The following is a 17174-nucleotide window of genomic DNA, read 5'->3' on the forward strand; positions in this document are numbered from 1 at the left end:
GGGCTGAGAGACAGTAGCCCAGAGAGATGCCATTAAGACTCTGACCTAATACTCAATAATTCAATAATTCACTACACACACGCACACACACACACATACACACACACATACACACACACACACACAGAAAATAGAGGGTTCCAAAATGGTTGTACTTGTGAGGAGGAATGGAATGTTTCCCCCCACAGGGGTGCTGTTCTGGGTAGAGGGCTGATTGGTTCTGTTTGTATTATTCCTCACAGCTCAGGCAGAGAGAGAACAGCACAGTATCTGATTCTCTCAGTTGTGAGAGGATCAATACCTCAGCTCTCAATGAGAAGCTCCATGTAGTGGAATTCCTCTGGTCTCCTCTCTCTCTGCCTCTCTCTCTCTCTGCCTCTCTCTCTCTCTCTCTCTCACACACACACACTCACTCTCTCTGCCTCTCTCTCTCTCTCTCTCTCCTCTGGGACACAGTTAGTACCAGACACTGATATAAATGCACACAGACACACGTACGCACTCGTGCACACACACACAAACACACACACGTACACACACACACATTCATTCATTTTCAGTACACACGTCTGAGCGTGTGTGTTTCTACACATACGCATGACTTGATCCACACAAGCGATTTCAAAATCTTCCACACTTCACACCCGTGACACACTGAAAAGAGGTTAAGAGAGACTGTGTGTGTGTGTGTTTGTGTGAGTGTGTGTGCGCACGAGGGCGAGCGTGTGTGTGTGTCTGTGTGCATTTATATCAGTGTACACAGGTGATGTGTGTCATCAGCTGTGAACTAATGAGATTTCACAAATGTGTGTCATGTGTGTGAATGGCCCTGTTTGTGTGTGCGTGTGTGTGTGTGTTCATAGACAGCAGACTGAAGGACTATGTTTCTATGAGAGGAGCCACATTATGAGAATTGACCTATATTGCCTCTCTCATGAGGCACCCCTGTTGCCATGACGGCTCATGGCAACACGGATGCCTCATTCTAGAACCCTGAACCTGGCTCTCACATCATTCATTCTAGAACCCTGAACCTGGCTCTCACATCATTCATTCTAGAACCCTGAACCTGGCTCTCACATCCTTCATTCTAGAACCCTGAACCTGGCTCTTACTTTCTTCATTCTAGAACCCTGAACCTGGCTCTCACATCCTTCATTCTAGAACCCTGAACCTGGCTCTCACATTCTTCCTTCTACACTGTAAAATATGACGCCCAGAATCATTCATCTGACTTAATTTTTGGTTCCGTTTTATTACCCATTTTGACTGAGTTCGTTATACTTTAACGCATTTCACATTAGTTTACTGAAGTTGTCTTAGTGTTGTGTTCCTGCAAAAATTATTCTCACAAATATGTTCCCTTACTTACTTGCCTTTCCAGAGGCAACAGTTTTTTCTCACTTTTTTAAGTATCAGACTTTACAGTGTAGAGCCCTGAAGCTGACACTGATTCTCATTCTAGAATTGAGCTGTTCTTCTTAAAGGAGTCTTTTACTAGTCTTTACTAGTCTTAAAGGAGTAGTAAAGGGGAAATCATGTTTAGCCCTGTTTTAAGGCTACTTATGATCATATGCAATGGTTCAGATCAAAAAGTTGACAAAGCTAGCACTTTTGAGAAAGTCTGATAATTGCTCTACCACCGTTTTGGTCTTTAAGCCCAGTTCACATACAAGATTCGCAATGCGACAAAACCGTTTTAGAATGTTGCAGAGGAAAATTGCAGTGGTTTGGATTACCCTATCACAGGTCGGCTGAAGCAGGCTGATTGAGTCTCAAGAGATTCGACTTGTCCAATTGCAAGCAACAAGTTTTAGAATGTACCATAATGTCAGGGCCATTGTTACTATTTTCTAACCAATCAGACTGAACAATTTGTGCCTGTGTGCTGGTGTGAGTGTGTGTCAGGCTCTCTGGGTTCACGCGAAGGCTAGTAGGCTACCGGTTAGTTAGTAACCAGTAACGGCTAGTTCACGTTAACGAGAGGCTACTGTACATTGATTTTAGAACAGAAAAGCCAGACGATCGCGGAATAGACTAAACAAATGCGGACGAAATATAATAATAACGGGTTGCTGGATAAGGAAATAGGTTGAGTGACAAGAGTTGTTATGGAAACGGTAAACGGTCTCCGCTCATTGCTTTGGTGTGAATAGTTCAGTTTTAGAATGTTGCAAAGCACAGTTTTGGGTTACTGTTGCAGGTGGTTGCAAGTTGCAACCAGTCTCGTTGCGAATCTTGTATGTGAACTGGGCTTTAAGGTGCCTGCACATGGTCCCAGCCAACACCAATGTTGGATTGGTTGGTGTGCCATGTTTGTTGGCGACTTGCCATTGGTTGGATGGATTTTGCAGATTCATTTAAACATCCATCATGCCATCCAACAATTGCCAACTTTAGAATGTTGGGTGTTGAGTTGGTTGGCGTTGGTTGGACGGTGTGCAGACACCTTTAAGTGTGCTAGATGCCTGTGTCATGGCCTTAACAGTCAATACTATTATCAAGCAGTCAGAAACAGAGAGAGATGAATGCTGGTGAAGATGACTGCCCTAGGTCTAGTGAGGGTTTGCTGACTGTCCTAGGTCTGGTTAGGGTCTGGCAAGGGTCTGGCGAGGGTAAGGTGAGGGTCTGGCGAGGGTCTGGCGAGGGTCTGGTGAGGGTCTGGCGAGGGTTTGCTCTATGAAGGCAGCGTTCACAGAGCCTGCTCTGCTCCTTCCCCACGGAGCAGACGATCTGTGCATCAAATATTCAGCAGCTCACATGAACACAGGCGCTCGTCCTGCAGCTCACATGAACACAGGCGCTCGTCCTGCAGCTCACATGAACACAGGCGCTCGTCCTGCAGCTCACATGAACACAGGCGCTCGTCCTGGTTGCTGGTCTTTAAAGTCCCAGTTAACCAAAATCAGAGATTTGCTTGAAAACACATTCTATGTGTTAGTGATGCATTGCTGATAACATGTAAAAATGGGATGAACCATGTGTAGTACTGAATTGTGAAGTTAGACCAGTTTTGTGTTTTTGACCAGTTTTGATTTCTGGATTTTCTGGGCGGGCTTAAAACGGTACCGGATGACGTAGAGCGGTGTTCTTAGCATATCCCCGCCCTAACACTAGCCTATATAAAGCTAGAACGGATTTGAATCTTCGTTTCTCCTGCTCAATCTTGAGTCTAGAATAAGCTAGTTTTAACCAACAGTATAGAATTAGCTAGTTTTTCTTAGTTAGCAATGCCTATGCATAAAACTAAACGAAAATGCATCCTTCCTGGATGCCAGCAGGAATGGGATGATAAGATCTCCTTCTTTCACTCCCGAGTAAAGCTGAAATGAGAAGCAAATGGTTAGCATTTTTGAAGAGCCATGGTGTTACAGAGTCTGTCACCGCTAGCGCCCGCCTCTGCAGCAAACATTTCACTCCCGAAAGCTTCTGCAATTATAATATGAGGCTTTTGGGTTTCACGGACTCACGACTGGTCCTGGTGAATTCGGCGGAGCCAACCATCTCCCTCCCCGGCCTCCATTCTCCTCCTGTCAACCATCTCCCTCCCTGGCCTCCATTCTCCTCCTGTCGCATCAACCTTTGGTGCCGACACCGCTGCCTTGTGTGCTTATAGCTAATTAACGTTATAACGTTAGCTAGGTAACGTAAGCAATAGGAAAATACACTGCTACGTTAATCTACAAAATGTGTCTTGACATTTATGTGGTAATGTCAGCTATGATGAATTATATGTAATCTTAGGAGGAATTATAGCTAACATTAGCTATGTAGCTTGTTGCAGATGGGAGTGTGTATATAACCTTAGTCTAGCTAACACAGCTAGCAGCACCGACCAGGCGACCACCCACCAAATAACGTTACGGATGATATATTATGACTATAAGCGTTAACTATACAGAAACTGCCTGCCATATTTGTGGCACCTGATGTGCGTATGGGTTCACCGGTAATGGTTACAGTATATTTGTCCAGCGGGAGACCGGGAGGCGGGAGCGAGGGGGATGGTTAGGTAGACCAGCTGCAGCTGGAGAAAGACGCACCCTCTCCCAGTGAAGCGGTGCTCGGCGGCTACTGGCTGATCATCCCAGTTCTGTTGGATATGAGAGGGAAAGTTGAAGCCGAGTGCTCGTTATTCTCACACATAACATTGCCAACGAGAGTGGATGAGTGTGTCCCGATTATCAACTCCGGTACTGGACGCTTCTTCGCGCTATCAGCGCTGTTCAAGCCAGTGACTAAAAGGTACATTTTAAACAACTTTTTCCATTGATCCCAAGGGACGACAGGATCGCCTGGGAGGGATAGGAATGGGTCCGGAGGTGGCAGGGAGAAAATAGGGACACTCATACTGTAGAACTTTCCAGGGAAGTTAGTGATCTACGAATAAGTTATGTTATGATTGATTATGCTTTCTTAATTATTGGAACTATATCGTATCTCCAGGCTGTTAGGACATGCGTAGTTCGCCGGGGCGTAGGGATTTTTAGGTGACGTTAACTTCAGTTGGTTTTTCATTTTAACCTGATTGTCAGGACCGGTATGCTTGTCGGTGAGTGTTGAGGCTAGCATGGTTAGTGTTTCGGGTCACAAAATGTATATACACGATTTAATTGTTGTAATTCCTGTTATTAATACCAAGTATGTTTTGTGTGTTTGTGTTGTATTGCAGGTTTACAACCTAACTACGATTTCTATTTCTTCTAAGTTACCAACTGTAGCTAACGGTTGTGGGAGACGTGTATGTGTGCGTGTGCATGAGCGCAATAAACGTCACTACAAAGAAACCAGAGTTGTAGCCAATCCGCCGTACCGTTCTTGAAGACCCTTCCAGAGGGGAGTTTATTAGACAGAGTAGCCTAGTCTGGTAAAATCTGGACAGTTGTAAACCGTCGTCGGAGCCGTGCCAGCGAGTACGAGAGCCCGAGCGGACATCGAAAAGACCGTCGCGGGACTAGAGGCTTGAAGCAGGAGGCTGAGAGACCATCCCCAGCGGCCGTCAACAACGCCATCACAACGGAGGAGCCGGAGCCAAGAGCTAACGGGGCCGTTAAAGGGCAGTAAGTCGCCGAAAGGCTGAAGTAATTTCCAGTCGTAGATAAGGCTGTGTGGACAGTATAAACGCAAACGCTAAAAACTGACTGTTGTCGGGGCTAATTGCGTTCTGGACAAACTAACCGGACGGCTGATCAAAAGAATCGAATCCTTTAAATAACTCTTTTTGCCTGGTTCGGATCGTTTAAACGATTCTTTTTGCCCGATTTGAATCTTTTGAACGACTCTTTTTACTGAAGTAATTCTAGTGATTAGGAAACAAAGTGACTGGTGGTTCTATTCATCTGGGGAAAACAATGATGGAGGACAAGTCAAACCTAGAGACACTTAAGCAGAGGCGTTCAAATGTGCAACAAAACTTCACAACACAAATAAACCGGCTAAGTGTCTGCGCTGGCCGTTTACGTGAAGGTGATTTATCAGATGAGTTAGCAAGATTGAGGAATGATTATAACAAACTCCTTGATGCCAATAATGACTATATTGATGCATTGGGACAAGCAGATCCATCAGGCAACGACACTGAGATGCGGGATGCCCTGGCGAGGAGAGACGCCAGTGAGGAGAAATTCCTTGGAGCCGAGGACACGATCATGGACATGCTGTGGTCCAAGTATGCAGCGCCAGACATAGACACTCTTGTAAAACAGTTCAAGTCGGCTTTTAATCAGGCTGAGGCACTCGGGAAAGACAGAGTAGTATCATGGATGCAGCAAGGGGTCGAAACCAACAAATTGGATAGAAAACTCCATGATCTGAGAAACACTGTAAGTTTGTGGAAAGATTATTGGCCTCACGGAAAGGAACAATGGATGCTCTATTTGTCATTGAAAGAGGACAAGGAGCAACTGATGGATGAGTGGGGATGCAGACGTCGTATTAAAAGGGACAGTACAGAGCATGATGGTAACGGTGATGGGGGTGAGGAAGAAGAGGATAAAGATGTGGGAGGAGATAATGCAGGCAGCGGGCCTGTCACAGCAGCCAATGACAGCCATAGAGCTGCAGATAATATTACTTTTACTCAATCTGGAACTCCTGCTATTACCACTCCACCCGTTAACACCCAGTCTGCTGATGTCACACCGCCTGTTTACGGGCAGGGAACTATACACGTCACAAGCCCTCAGTTCATTTCTACTGAAAGAGCAAGCAACATCAATAGCACTCCCCAACAGACATTACATCCCACCCCGCAGTCACGACAGTCTGACGATGGACTTAATATTGGGTTTTCTCTACCTCCGACTCACGCCAGCACGTCACAAGCACTGAGCGCTCCAGCTGCTCCGCCTGCCAACCTCAGCATGGGACAAGGGAGTAGCGCACCTTACAGCGGCTCCGGTGCATACGCCGGGGTTAATAGCAGCTCTCAGTGGGCCCGGCCTACAATAAGGCTAACTCCCATAAGCCTGCCCAAGTTCTCCGGGGAAAGGAGGGACTACTGGCGTTGGAAGACTGAGTGGGAGAGTATCCAGGCGCAAGCGGAGCCAACGGGGTCACGTGAGTGTAAGAAACTACATTTACTAGACAGTATAGACGAGACTGTGAAGAGTGAACTCAGGCTGTTGCGTTGCAGAGATGCATACGATATCTTCAGGGAACTAGAAAACCGTTATGGAGATAAAGCTCAAACTGCAGAAGAGATTGTGTTGGAGCTACAATCGCGACCTGCTGTAAAGAACCATCAGCCACGAGAGGCATTAGAGTTGATCCTAACAGTGAAGAGAGCAGCATTAGATCTAATGGACCTGGGGTGCATAGACGCTTTGCAGAACCAGCTTGTGATTCGGTCTTTAGAGAGCAAGCTCCCTGATGTCATGAAACGAGAGTGGCTCATGTATGTAAGAAACTCCATCAATGATGTCCAACCAGGAAACCGCTTTGATAGGCTCTTACTGTTCCTGGAAGACCAAAAGTCATTACTCGTGAGGTTGGAGCAGTTGCTGCCCAGCAAACCATGGCCTGCTAATGCTCCCGAGAAACCTAGCTACAGAGAAAAGCTGGGAGACAGGTGGAAAGAGAAGAAGTCGTTCACTAAGACTACAGCTAGTGAAGTGAAAAGAGACTCTCAGCAGGTGCCATGTGCTTTGTGTGGAGATGAAAAACACGGTGGGAAACTGTTTCGCTGCAAAACCTTCAGGAAGGCCGAACTGGCGGAGAGGAAAGCTCAGGTGAGAAGAGTGAGAGCGTGTACAAAGTGCCTGGATGTTCACGGGGTCGACGGCGCCTGCACTCCAAAGTTCCTCTGTCGCAAGGAGGAGTGTAAGAAAGGCAATGCTTCAGTGGACCATCACTATTTCCTCTGCCCGAAGGCACAGACGAAGGAGGCTGCTAAGGGGGAAAATAAAATGGAGAAGAGGGGAACTCGTGGTCCAACAGAGGAGCAAGAGGCTGTGTTCGCTGAGCTAGGACTGACCCCTCACCAGCTTGAAGTTGTCCGCAAAGCCTGTACAAACAAAACAACATCAACTGTGTGTTCCAGCGAGAGCCTGATAGGACAGAGTGGCTTAAAGGAGCATCCAGTCCTCATGATGCTTGTGCCGGTCACGTCAAAGAGAGGAGACAGCCTCGGTGCTTTGGTGGATCTCGCTTCCGACACCAACTACATTACGCACCAAGCTGCAGAAAGACTTGGGCTGGCTGGTGAACCGATCTCGCTCGTGGTGTATGGTGTGGGCACGATGAGAGAGAAGGTGGATACGAAAAGATATCTTGTGAAGATAAAAGTGTGGACCTCAAAAGGGACCTTGAAGCTCCACGAAATGATCTGCTACGGGCTGGAAGACATCGCCAGGGTGGATCGTGTGATGACGTCCGAGCGGCTGGAGCAGTTTTTCCCAGGAGTCAAATCAGGAGAACTGGCTCGCCCAGAGAAGATCGATCTACTGATCAGTACCAGAGAAGGTCGGTTAGCTCCGCAGAGACTTCAAAGGGCGGGGGACTTGGTACTGTGGGATGGTCCTCTTGGCAAGATCGTGAGTGGTACGCATCCAGATCTCTTCGAGGCAGTGGAAGTGACGACACGGCACTCAAAAACACACTTCGCACGCACCATGAGAGCGGTAGCTGTCAAGGTCGAAGAGCACCTCATAGGAGAGACGGGGAGCAGTGTGGAAGTCCGAACGACAGCAACATGCAATGCAGAGGTCCTTGAATGGCTAAAATGGGACAGCATAGGAGCCGCCTGCAACCCTGCCTGTGGAGGGTGTCGCTGTGGTAGGTGTCCTCCGGGAGGAAAGGAGATGTCCCTGGCTGATGAGAAGGAGCTGGAGATAATAAGGGCAGGCCTGACCTTCAGAGAGAGTGACAAGCACAGCAATCAGCCACACTGGGATGCAAAGTACCCCTGGAAGGAGGACCCAGCCTCTCTCCCAAATAATCGGAAGGCTGTGGAAGCAACGTTCTTGAGGGCGGAGAAACGGCTTGTGAAAGACCCCGTGTGGAAAGAGGCCTACATGAGACAAGTTCATGAGATGGTGGAGAGGGGAGCCGCTATCAAGCTCACCAAGGATGTGATGGACGGCTGGAATGGTGCTGTGTGGTGGGTGAGCCACCTAACCGCACCGAATCCCCACTCAGTATCTACGCCTGTGCGCCTCGTCTGGAATAGCAGTCAAGAGTTCAGAGGAGTGAGTATGAACAGCATATTGCTCAAAGGCCCAGACGTCCTTAATCCCATCAGGGCAGTGCTTCTCAGGTTCCGAGAGGGGGAACACGCGGCCATCGGAGACATCACCAAGATGTATAATTCGGTGTGGCTGGAGGAACAGGAGGTTCATGTGCATCGATTCCTATGGAGAGACTCACCAGAAGACGAGATTGAGGACTACGCTGTCGTGAGAGTGAACATGGGAGACAAACCGGCGGGATGCATCGCGCAGGTAGCCATGCGAGAGACCGCTGGGTTGCCCCAGTTCTCTGACATGAAAGAGGAAAGAAGGGTCATCGAAGAAGACTCCTATGTCGATGATCTCCTCACATCCCATAATGACCCGCAGTGCCTGGACGAGATCCTAGAGGGAGTGGAGAAGATACTGGAAACAGGAGGCTTCTACCTCAAGCCTTGGGTCAGGTCCGGTCAAAGTGGGAGGCGAGACGGGACAGGGCCCAAGCCAGAGACCCTGGTATTACCCAACCAGCTAAGGGAGGACGACAACAAAGCCCTGGGGGTTGGTTACCTCGTGCAAGAGGACAAACTCTTTGTGATGGTCTCTATCAACTTCTCCAGAAGGAACAAGAAAATGAGAACGGAGATTGACCTCACTGAGGAAGAGGTGGAAACAAAGACACCAAACCCACTGTCTCGTCGTGTCTTACTGAGCCAGGTTGCAGGTCTGTACGACCCAATCGGATTAGCAACACCAGTGAAACAGAAAGGAGTGATTCTTGTGAGAAGAGCCTTCCAGGAAGCTGGCCAGCTTACGAAGGACACCTGGGATCAGCCCCTTTCTGACGAGCTCCGCAGGAAGGCGATTGAGCTGTTCAGGGAGTATGCTCGCCTCAGTTGCATCCGGTTCCATAGAAGCCTCACACCCCCTGGCTGGATGAGCAGACCCTGGGGAATCACGTTTTCTGACGGGAGCTGCGAGTCCTATGGCGCTGTGCTATACTTGCGATGGGAGACGTCAGATGGTGTGGTCACCCGGCTGGTGGAATCGAAGGCCAAGTTGACCCCCCTTGACCAAAAGGGCGACGCGGTCAAGTCTGAGGTCTGTGGGGCAGTCTTTGCTGCACGCCTAAAGGGATACATCTTGAAGCACGGGCGACTGGACGTGGAGAAGTGGTATCACTTCATCGACTCACAGACAGTGCTGGGAGCCATCCAAAGAGAGAGTTACGGGTTCCAGACGTTTTTTGCAAACAGAGTCGGAGAGATTCAGAGGGCTGGACCTACAACAGACTGGTGGTGGATCCCAGGTGAGGTCAACATTTCTGATCTTGTCACAAGGGGGTGCTCTCCTGAACTGTTGGAGGAAGACTCTGCATGGCAAAATGGTCCCGGGTTCTTGTCTAGTCCAGTCGAAGATTGGCCCATGAAGTCCGCCTCGGAAGTGGCAGCCGATGCTAGGGAGACGGTGAGCAAACTCCAGAGAAAGGCCTTTTCTGCAGTGCTCACTAGGGCTAAAGCCAAAAGTCTGCTGAGCCCCGTCACTTCTGGTGGTGAGAGTGCAGTAGTCACAGATGGTGAAAGTGGGTCTCCAGAGTCCTCAGAGAATGAGGCAAAGTCAACTCCGACTGAGACCAAGGAAAAGGAGAAGCTGTGGGGAGCTGCGCTCATAGACCAAGTAGATCCAACGAAGTACAGTTCTCTAGCTAAGCTCTGTGGAGTAGTCGGCTATGTCCGCAGGGCTGTGAAGAAGTGGTTGGCCAGTATAGGAAGAGCCCCTGTGTCAGCAAAGTGGGAGGTAGTGTTGACAGTGAGAGAACTCGAAACTGCGTTCAATGACCTGTGCCTGGCTGCCCAAGAGGGAGTGAAATTTCCTGTGACAACACTGAACAGACTCGTTGTCAGTAGGGATGAAGAGTCAGGGCTTCTGTGCTGTCATGGTAGAGTCCAGGCCGATAACCAGGGAAAGACAGGTGTGCCCCTGGTTCCCTACAAAGTGTGGATCAGCACCCTTCTCACGCGAGAGGCTCATGAGGCTAACCACGAAGGAGTTGCTGGTACACTCCTCCGAATGAGGTCCAAAGCATGGGTGGCGCAGGGACCCAGGATCGCCAGGAGTGTTATTGACTCCTGCATACACTGCAGAAAGACCAGGGCGAGGATGTGCAAACAAGTGATGGGTGAGCTTCCCCTCGAACGAAGTGAACCAGCTGCACCCTTTGAGTTCACGGCAATGGATCTCTTCGGCCCCTACATCGTTAGAGACACGGCAAAACGACGAACCAAGATGAAAGTCTGGGGTGTGGTTTTTAGCTGTATGGCTTCAAGAGCAGTTCATGGAGACATCGTGGAAGACCTGTCGACGGATGGATTCCTGAAGACGTACCAACGCTTCACAGCTCTCAGGGGTCACCCAAGGAAGCTCTGGTCGGATCAAGGGACCAACTTCATTGGCGCCAGGCCTGTGCTACAAGAGCTTTACGAGTTCTTGAGTAACGTGGACAAGGATCAAGTCCAGAAGAAGGCAGCGACTGCAGGGACTGACTGGTCATGGGTGTTTCATCCGGCTGACTCTCCCCACCGAAATGGGGCAGCTGAAGCGGCAGTCCGTGTGCTCAAGAAAGCGTTAGGTAGCGTTGGTGAAGAGGGTAACTTGACGGCGTTGGAGTTCCAGACCCTCCTCTACCTGGCTGCTAACCTGGCGAATGAGAGACCAATTGGTGCCAGGGCCCAGGTCCAAGATGATACAGTAGAAGTCGTCACTCCCAACTCCCTTCTGCTTGGTCGTGCGGGACCAGACTGGGTCGAGTCGTGGAGGCGTGTTCGAATGAGAAGGGCGTGGTACGAGACGTGAAGGTGAGGACGTGCCAAAGCCTTCCGGTTTTTGATGGACAGTCCAAGAGGAGACAAGGGGTGGAGAAATGCCCCTCCACCATTCTCCACAGAGATGTGAGGAGACTGGTGGTTCTACTACCAGTGGAGGAGCAACAATAGACTTCCCCACCATGGTGTGTTTCGGTTGGTGGACGGTAAAGGCTCCCCACCATGGTGTGTTTCGGTTGGTAAAGGACGGTAAAGGATCCCCACCATGGTGTGTTTCGGTTGGTGGACAGTAAAGGATCCCCACCATGGTGTGTTTCGGTACTGGACCAAGACCTCCCCACCACTATCCTCCCCGGAGGCTGGTGGTGTGTTTCGGTGGAGGACGTGACAGTGTTGTAGTCAAGGACAAGTTAAGGACAATGTGTGTTGTTTATGGACCTTAAGGGGAGACACGGTAGGTGAAAACATCGTTTTTCAACGCCCTGGTCAAATTTGAGATTTTGTGCTAGTTTGCTTCCATAACATGTCTTCTTTCATACTAGTGGAAATAAAACATCAAAAATACGCATTTAGATGTTTATTTTACTTCATTTAGTCTGTTTGCGTCTGTAGATTCTTCCTAAAATCACCAAAAGTTAGCATCTTTTCGCAACGTCTCGCAGCCTTTCTCTCGTCTGGACCGGGTCATGTCCGGTATCTATGGATTGGTCTCTCTCTCTAACACAATGTTATCGCAACCAAACCTGATAGTTTCATTTGTATCAGCAACCAATCGTGGAAATACAAAGGCGGGTTTGATGCTAACCGTGAAATCTCATTGGCTGTTGTTGATTTCTGAGAACGTGATTGGTTCAGCGCGTCATGTGACACGTTTCCATTTCCTGATATCTAATCCAAATAATGCCGTCTGTAAAGCGTTCTAAACGTAATAAGCAACAATGACAACAGTGTTTGCCCGCAAGGTTGAACAGAAAACAAGAGAAACTAAATGGAAAGGTTTACATTTATGAGATATAAAGTGCCTATTCGCGCAAGTTGTCATTAGCCGGTGCTAGCATGTCCAGTGAGCAGCAGGGAGATGGGGCTAGCGTTAGCATGTCCAGTGAGCAGCAGAGAGATGCGGCGCGTTTGAATGAGCTGATAACTGGGTTGATTTGTCCTAATTGTGCAGAGACTGGTCTTAAAATTAACATAGATCCTCAGAATAGTGGGTTCTGTAGTACTTTGCTCTTAGAGTGCAGTCTTTGTGAGAAATGGCTATCGCAAAAGTGTCTACACATCGACTGGCTTCATGATACAACTAGGAATGATGTTGCATTTGATGTCAATGTGAGGATGGTCCTCTTAGCGCACGAGTTAGGGTTGGGGTATGCAGCTCTCCAAAAGATTAGTAAAGTGTTGGATCCCAGGGCTTCATCTGAAAACGTATCAGAAACATGACAGAGAGGGTGACAGGTAGGCTATTGAAACGTGTTCCCTCTTTCTCTCTCTCTCTCTCTCTCTCGCCAATATCAGAAGCCTATACATATGCACAGTAGTCTCCCTCTCTCTACCTGTGGCATTTCTACATGCATCCATAAACTGACCAAATAAACTGTTTTAATTTCAGTTGCTGAAATAGAGAGAGGTCTGGAGTCCTTGCACAGAAGCAGAGAGCAGATTAGGCAGGCATATGCAGATGTGGAGCCAGAGGTAGGTAAGCTGACTGCCAATAAATGCAAAATGTTACAAAATTATTACAGTTATTGAGAATTATCACAATAATTCTCAATAACCAGCGTTCAGTGGACAACATGAAGGCGGCAATATGGGGTAGTCTGCTTCACTGATGACAACCCCATGCGCACCAGGAACATATTGTGGTTTTAGGACAGTTTTGGGGACTGCAGCTGAGTGGGATCTACAAACTAGCTGCTTAGAATAGTTTTGTAGACTGCAGCTGAGTGGGTTCTACAAACCAGCTGCCTAGAACAGTTTTGTTGATAGCTAGTGTGGTGCCATCTGAGGAGTGACTCTGCAGACCTATGACGGCGTAGCCTGATGTCTCCTATGGTGTTGCTTTTGACGATGGTTATATCACTTGTTTGTTTGGCAATCTATATTTAGCTTCTATTGGTGTTTACCCTGCATTGTTTACCACATCTTGTCCTGTGTATTTATGAATCAGCTTACTCTTCATGTTCATTCATTCATTCATTTTCTCCATGTAAAACGCTTAAAAAAACACAAAAAGCTAGATAATCTGTTTTCTCATGCATGTCCTCGTCAAATGTGTCTATCTTTGTCCATGATCTGTTTAACAAAATAATACAAGCTTTCTAAAAGGGAATGTTCTCTTCCCTACTAACATTGTCTCGTCTCTAGTCTCGTCTTACTAACATCCCACTCGTGGGCTGTACCTTGACGTGGTGAGTGGGCTTCCAACAAACAGGTCTTACTTCTCTATACAAAATGTCTACTCCTGGACTATTCTGAATCCACAACATGCTGTGTTATTCAGTTTTCTGTTTCTATGTGTTTTCAGATGTTGTGTAATGTTGTTACTAATGATGTGATTGGATATTGTGTTTGTCAATATTGGTTTACAATGCAAATGTATGGTTTTTTACAATACAAATTTTCAAAGCCCGTTTTCTCAAAATGAGTTATTTCTCATCTTAGGGACATCAAAACCACCACTTGATTAGCACCTACATACACCTAACTTTCCAGTTTTGTTCCAATCCATATTCTGAGAGTTTGTCCAAGGGGGATTTTTTAAATTTCATTCATAGCCTGATTTATATAACAGTTTATCCCTAAAACATGGCGAAAATTGGTCTTTTTATGACTGTTGACAGTATTTTCTGATTTCTGAAGTGAAGAAAAGAGATATCAAAAATCCCCCTTGGACAAAGTTTGAATAGGGATATGTGAACAAAATGAAACAAGAATTTTGAATCTGGCTTGAACCAGTTAAAAAAAATGGATTCCTGAAATTATGCAAATTAGCGCATATTTAGAGCATATAATGCCTAATTTGCATATTTATCCATAAGATTTCAGAAAACTTGTAATACAAAAAAGATGCTCCTTAATGTACCTAACAAACTGGGGGAGTTTGATGGTGATACCTATTAAGGATTTGTTTTTTCCTATTCACCTGGGGTGTCTCCCCTTAAGGCTACCTTGAACCGTTGTTTATATTGTGATGAAGCACATCTGAGAATGTGATGTTATATGCCTGAGTATGGGGTGAATTTGTGTTTAATAGTTTGTTTGGACTGCTTATAGTGGTCTCCTTGGATTTATAGAAAATCAGTAGACCAAGTGGGAGGTGTAGAACTTTCCAGGGAAGTTAGTGATCTACGAATAAGTTATGTTATGATTGATTATGCTTTCTTAATTATTGGAACTATATCGTATCTCCAGGCTGTTAGGACATGCGTAGTTCGCCGGGGCGTAGGGATTTTTAGGTGACGTTAACTTCAGTTGGTTTTTCATTTTAACCTGATTGTCAGGACCGGTATGCTTGTCGGTGAGTGTTGAGGCTAGCATGGTTAGTGTTTCGGGTCACAAAATGTATATACACGATTTAATTGTTGTAATTCCTGTTATTAATACCAAGTATGTTTTGTGTGTTTGTGTTGTATTGCAGGTTTACAACCTAACTACGATTTCTATTTCTTCTAAGTTACCAACTGTAGCTAACGGTTGTGGGAGACGTGTATGTGTGCGTGTGCATGAGCGCAATAAACGTCACTACAAAGAAACCAGAGTTGTAGCCAATCCGCCGTACCGTTCTTGAAGACCCTTCCAGAGGGGAGTTTATTAGACAGAGTAGCCTAGTCTGGTAAAATCTGGACACATACATTCCTCGTTGCCTGTTTTTGTATTTTGCATCTAAGGGCAGTAACACTGGCGCGTTGGTATAGAGTAGCTACAGCTTTACCTGTGTTGTTTGTCAGGAGGTAGGTTAGGAGGAAGCATCTGTGCGTTTGACTCATTAGACAAGTGTTATTTCAACTCCTCTCTGTTTTCACAAAGCTGTACCTTCCTACCACAAAAGAGACGGCGTGCCAGTGTGACAATATGCAGACCAGAGAATGGTACTATTTGACAGGTTCTTCCCTCCACACCCCCTCCCCACGCAATTGGGTGTGGCTTCGGTGCCTTCAGCAGACACGCCCCCACAGTCTCAGACCAGAGAATGCTGCTGATTTTTTACCGATTTTGAAGCCTTATTTTATATACTTAGCGACATTTTTAATCACTCAGATTTGGCTGGGTGGTTAATGACATGTTTTCCTGTGGTGTGTGAAGCTCATAACAAAAATTTGAACTGGGTTAACCTGGACTTTAAGAAGCAGCCGTACTAGCGACCACAGACCGGGACGAGAGATTACTTTTCGCAACAGTTTAGCAAGAACACCATAGAGTTTAGGGTTAAGGTTAGGGTTAGGGTGAGGGTCAGGTGTAGGGTTAGGGTTAGGGGTTAGGGTCTTCCTTAACCCTAAACTCAATGGTGCTATCGCTAAACTGGGTTGCGAAACGCGTAGACGCCACCTGGACAACACACGCTGCTGTCATACAAGATGTGTTCTATTGTGGTGTCTCTCCAGTGATGTGCTTTGTAACATGAAAGTTCACCTTAGCTTACCCGATTCTTTGACAAACCCCAAACTACAGCACTAGTGTGTATGTGTGTGCGTCTGTGTGTGTGTGGCTGTGTGTGTGTGTGACGGTTCTGTGACGAAACAGCAGGAAGGAACAACACTACACTGAATCACACCAGAACCCAGGGAGCCTGAGCCTTCCTCCTCCTCCTCCTCCAGCAGCCTCTCCTCACCACGGTGGCCTGATCACACGCTGACAGCAATAATCCTGATGAGAAAGACTTGCGCTGTTCTGGGAGGGTGTGAGTAGCCAGGGCCGGACCCGCACCTCCATACAGAGAAGTCTGTGTTGTTACTATGAGCGCAGGGCATCGGATCTGGAGTGTTGACAGAAACCCACAGGGCTTAAAGACACTGGTCCATTCAGAGACGGGCTGAGAGAGTGTGGAGGAGAGACTAGTCCAAAGAGCTCCCATCACACAGGCTATTCAACACTTGCAATTCCCAGTAACAGTCAGTCAATTGGCTGAAGTAAGCCGAGGAAGTCAAGATAGTTGGTAAATATATTCTAACAGTTCATGCGCAGATTGAAGAATTTCACAAAACTCAAGTTGACAGCAGTGTGCTTGAGTCGGCTACATAAATAAAGTATGAAGAAAATCAATAATTGATCGATAGATATAGCCTACGGCTACATGAAAACAGAATTCTAAATTCAGAACAGACTAGCCTACAACAAAACAGCTAAGCCTACTCCAAAGCCACTGCAGCAAGGATCTAAAGAATGGTTGAATTTAGACAACAGAGTAGGCTACAGTTGAAGCATTTCCAGCATCACCATCATATGATGTGAATCTACTGCTACAGCATGACTCACCGTTACACCACTGAAACGGGTGCATCAATGCACCGGAGGTGGTTGTTGTTGATGTAAATCAAGTCTTGTTTATCAACAAATAAACGTTAATTCCCCCAGTCCAGCCTCTGAAGAGACGACGTTTGCTCGTCTTCACACCTCGGATGTCAGGTTAGGGATAAAGTGATGATGCATTTATTAAGCTCCAATTTAAAGTTATAACAAGCGCTACGGC

At 47.1% G+C, this 17174-nt stretch overlaps 1 protein-coding gene across 1 annotated transcript in view; it reads right to left on the reverse strand.

Moving 5' to 3' along the window:
* The window catches only part of rnf122 (ring finger protein 122), a gene marked incomplete at both ends in the record, with an annotated part of 47702 nt that extends 30717 nt beyond the window's left edge, over positions 1-16985 (reverse strand). The window contains one exon of the mRNA XM_084440003.1: positions 16961-16985. Coding sequence (XP_084296129.1) covers positions 16961-16985 — 25 coding nt within the window. The remainder of the gene's footprint in view (positions 1-16960) is intronic.
* Positions 16986-17174: the final 189 nt, after the last annotated feature.

This window comes from Borostomias antarcticus, assembly GCF_949987555.1.
Source record: "Borostomias antarcticus genome assembly, chromosome: 6".
NCBI lineage: Eukaryota > Metazoa > Chordata > Actinopteri > Stomiiformes > Stomiidae > Borostomias > Borostomias antarcticus.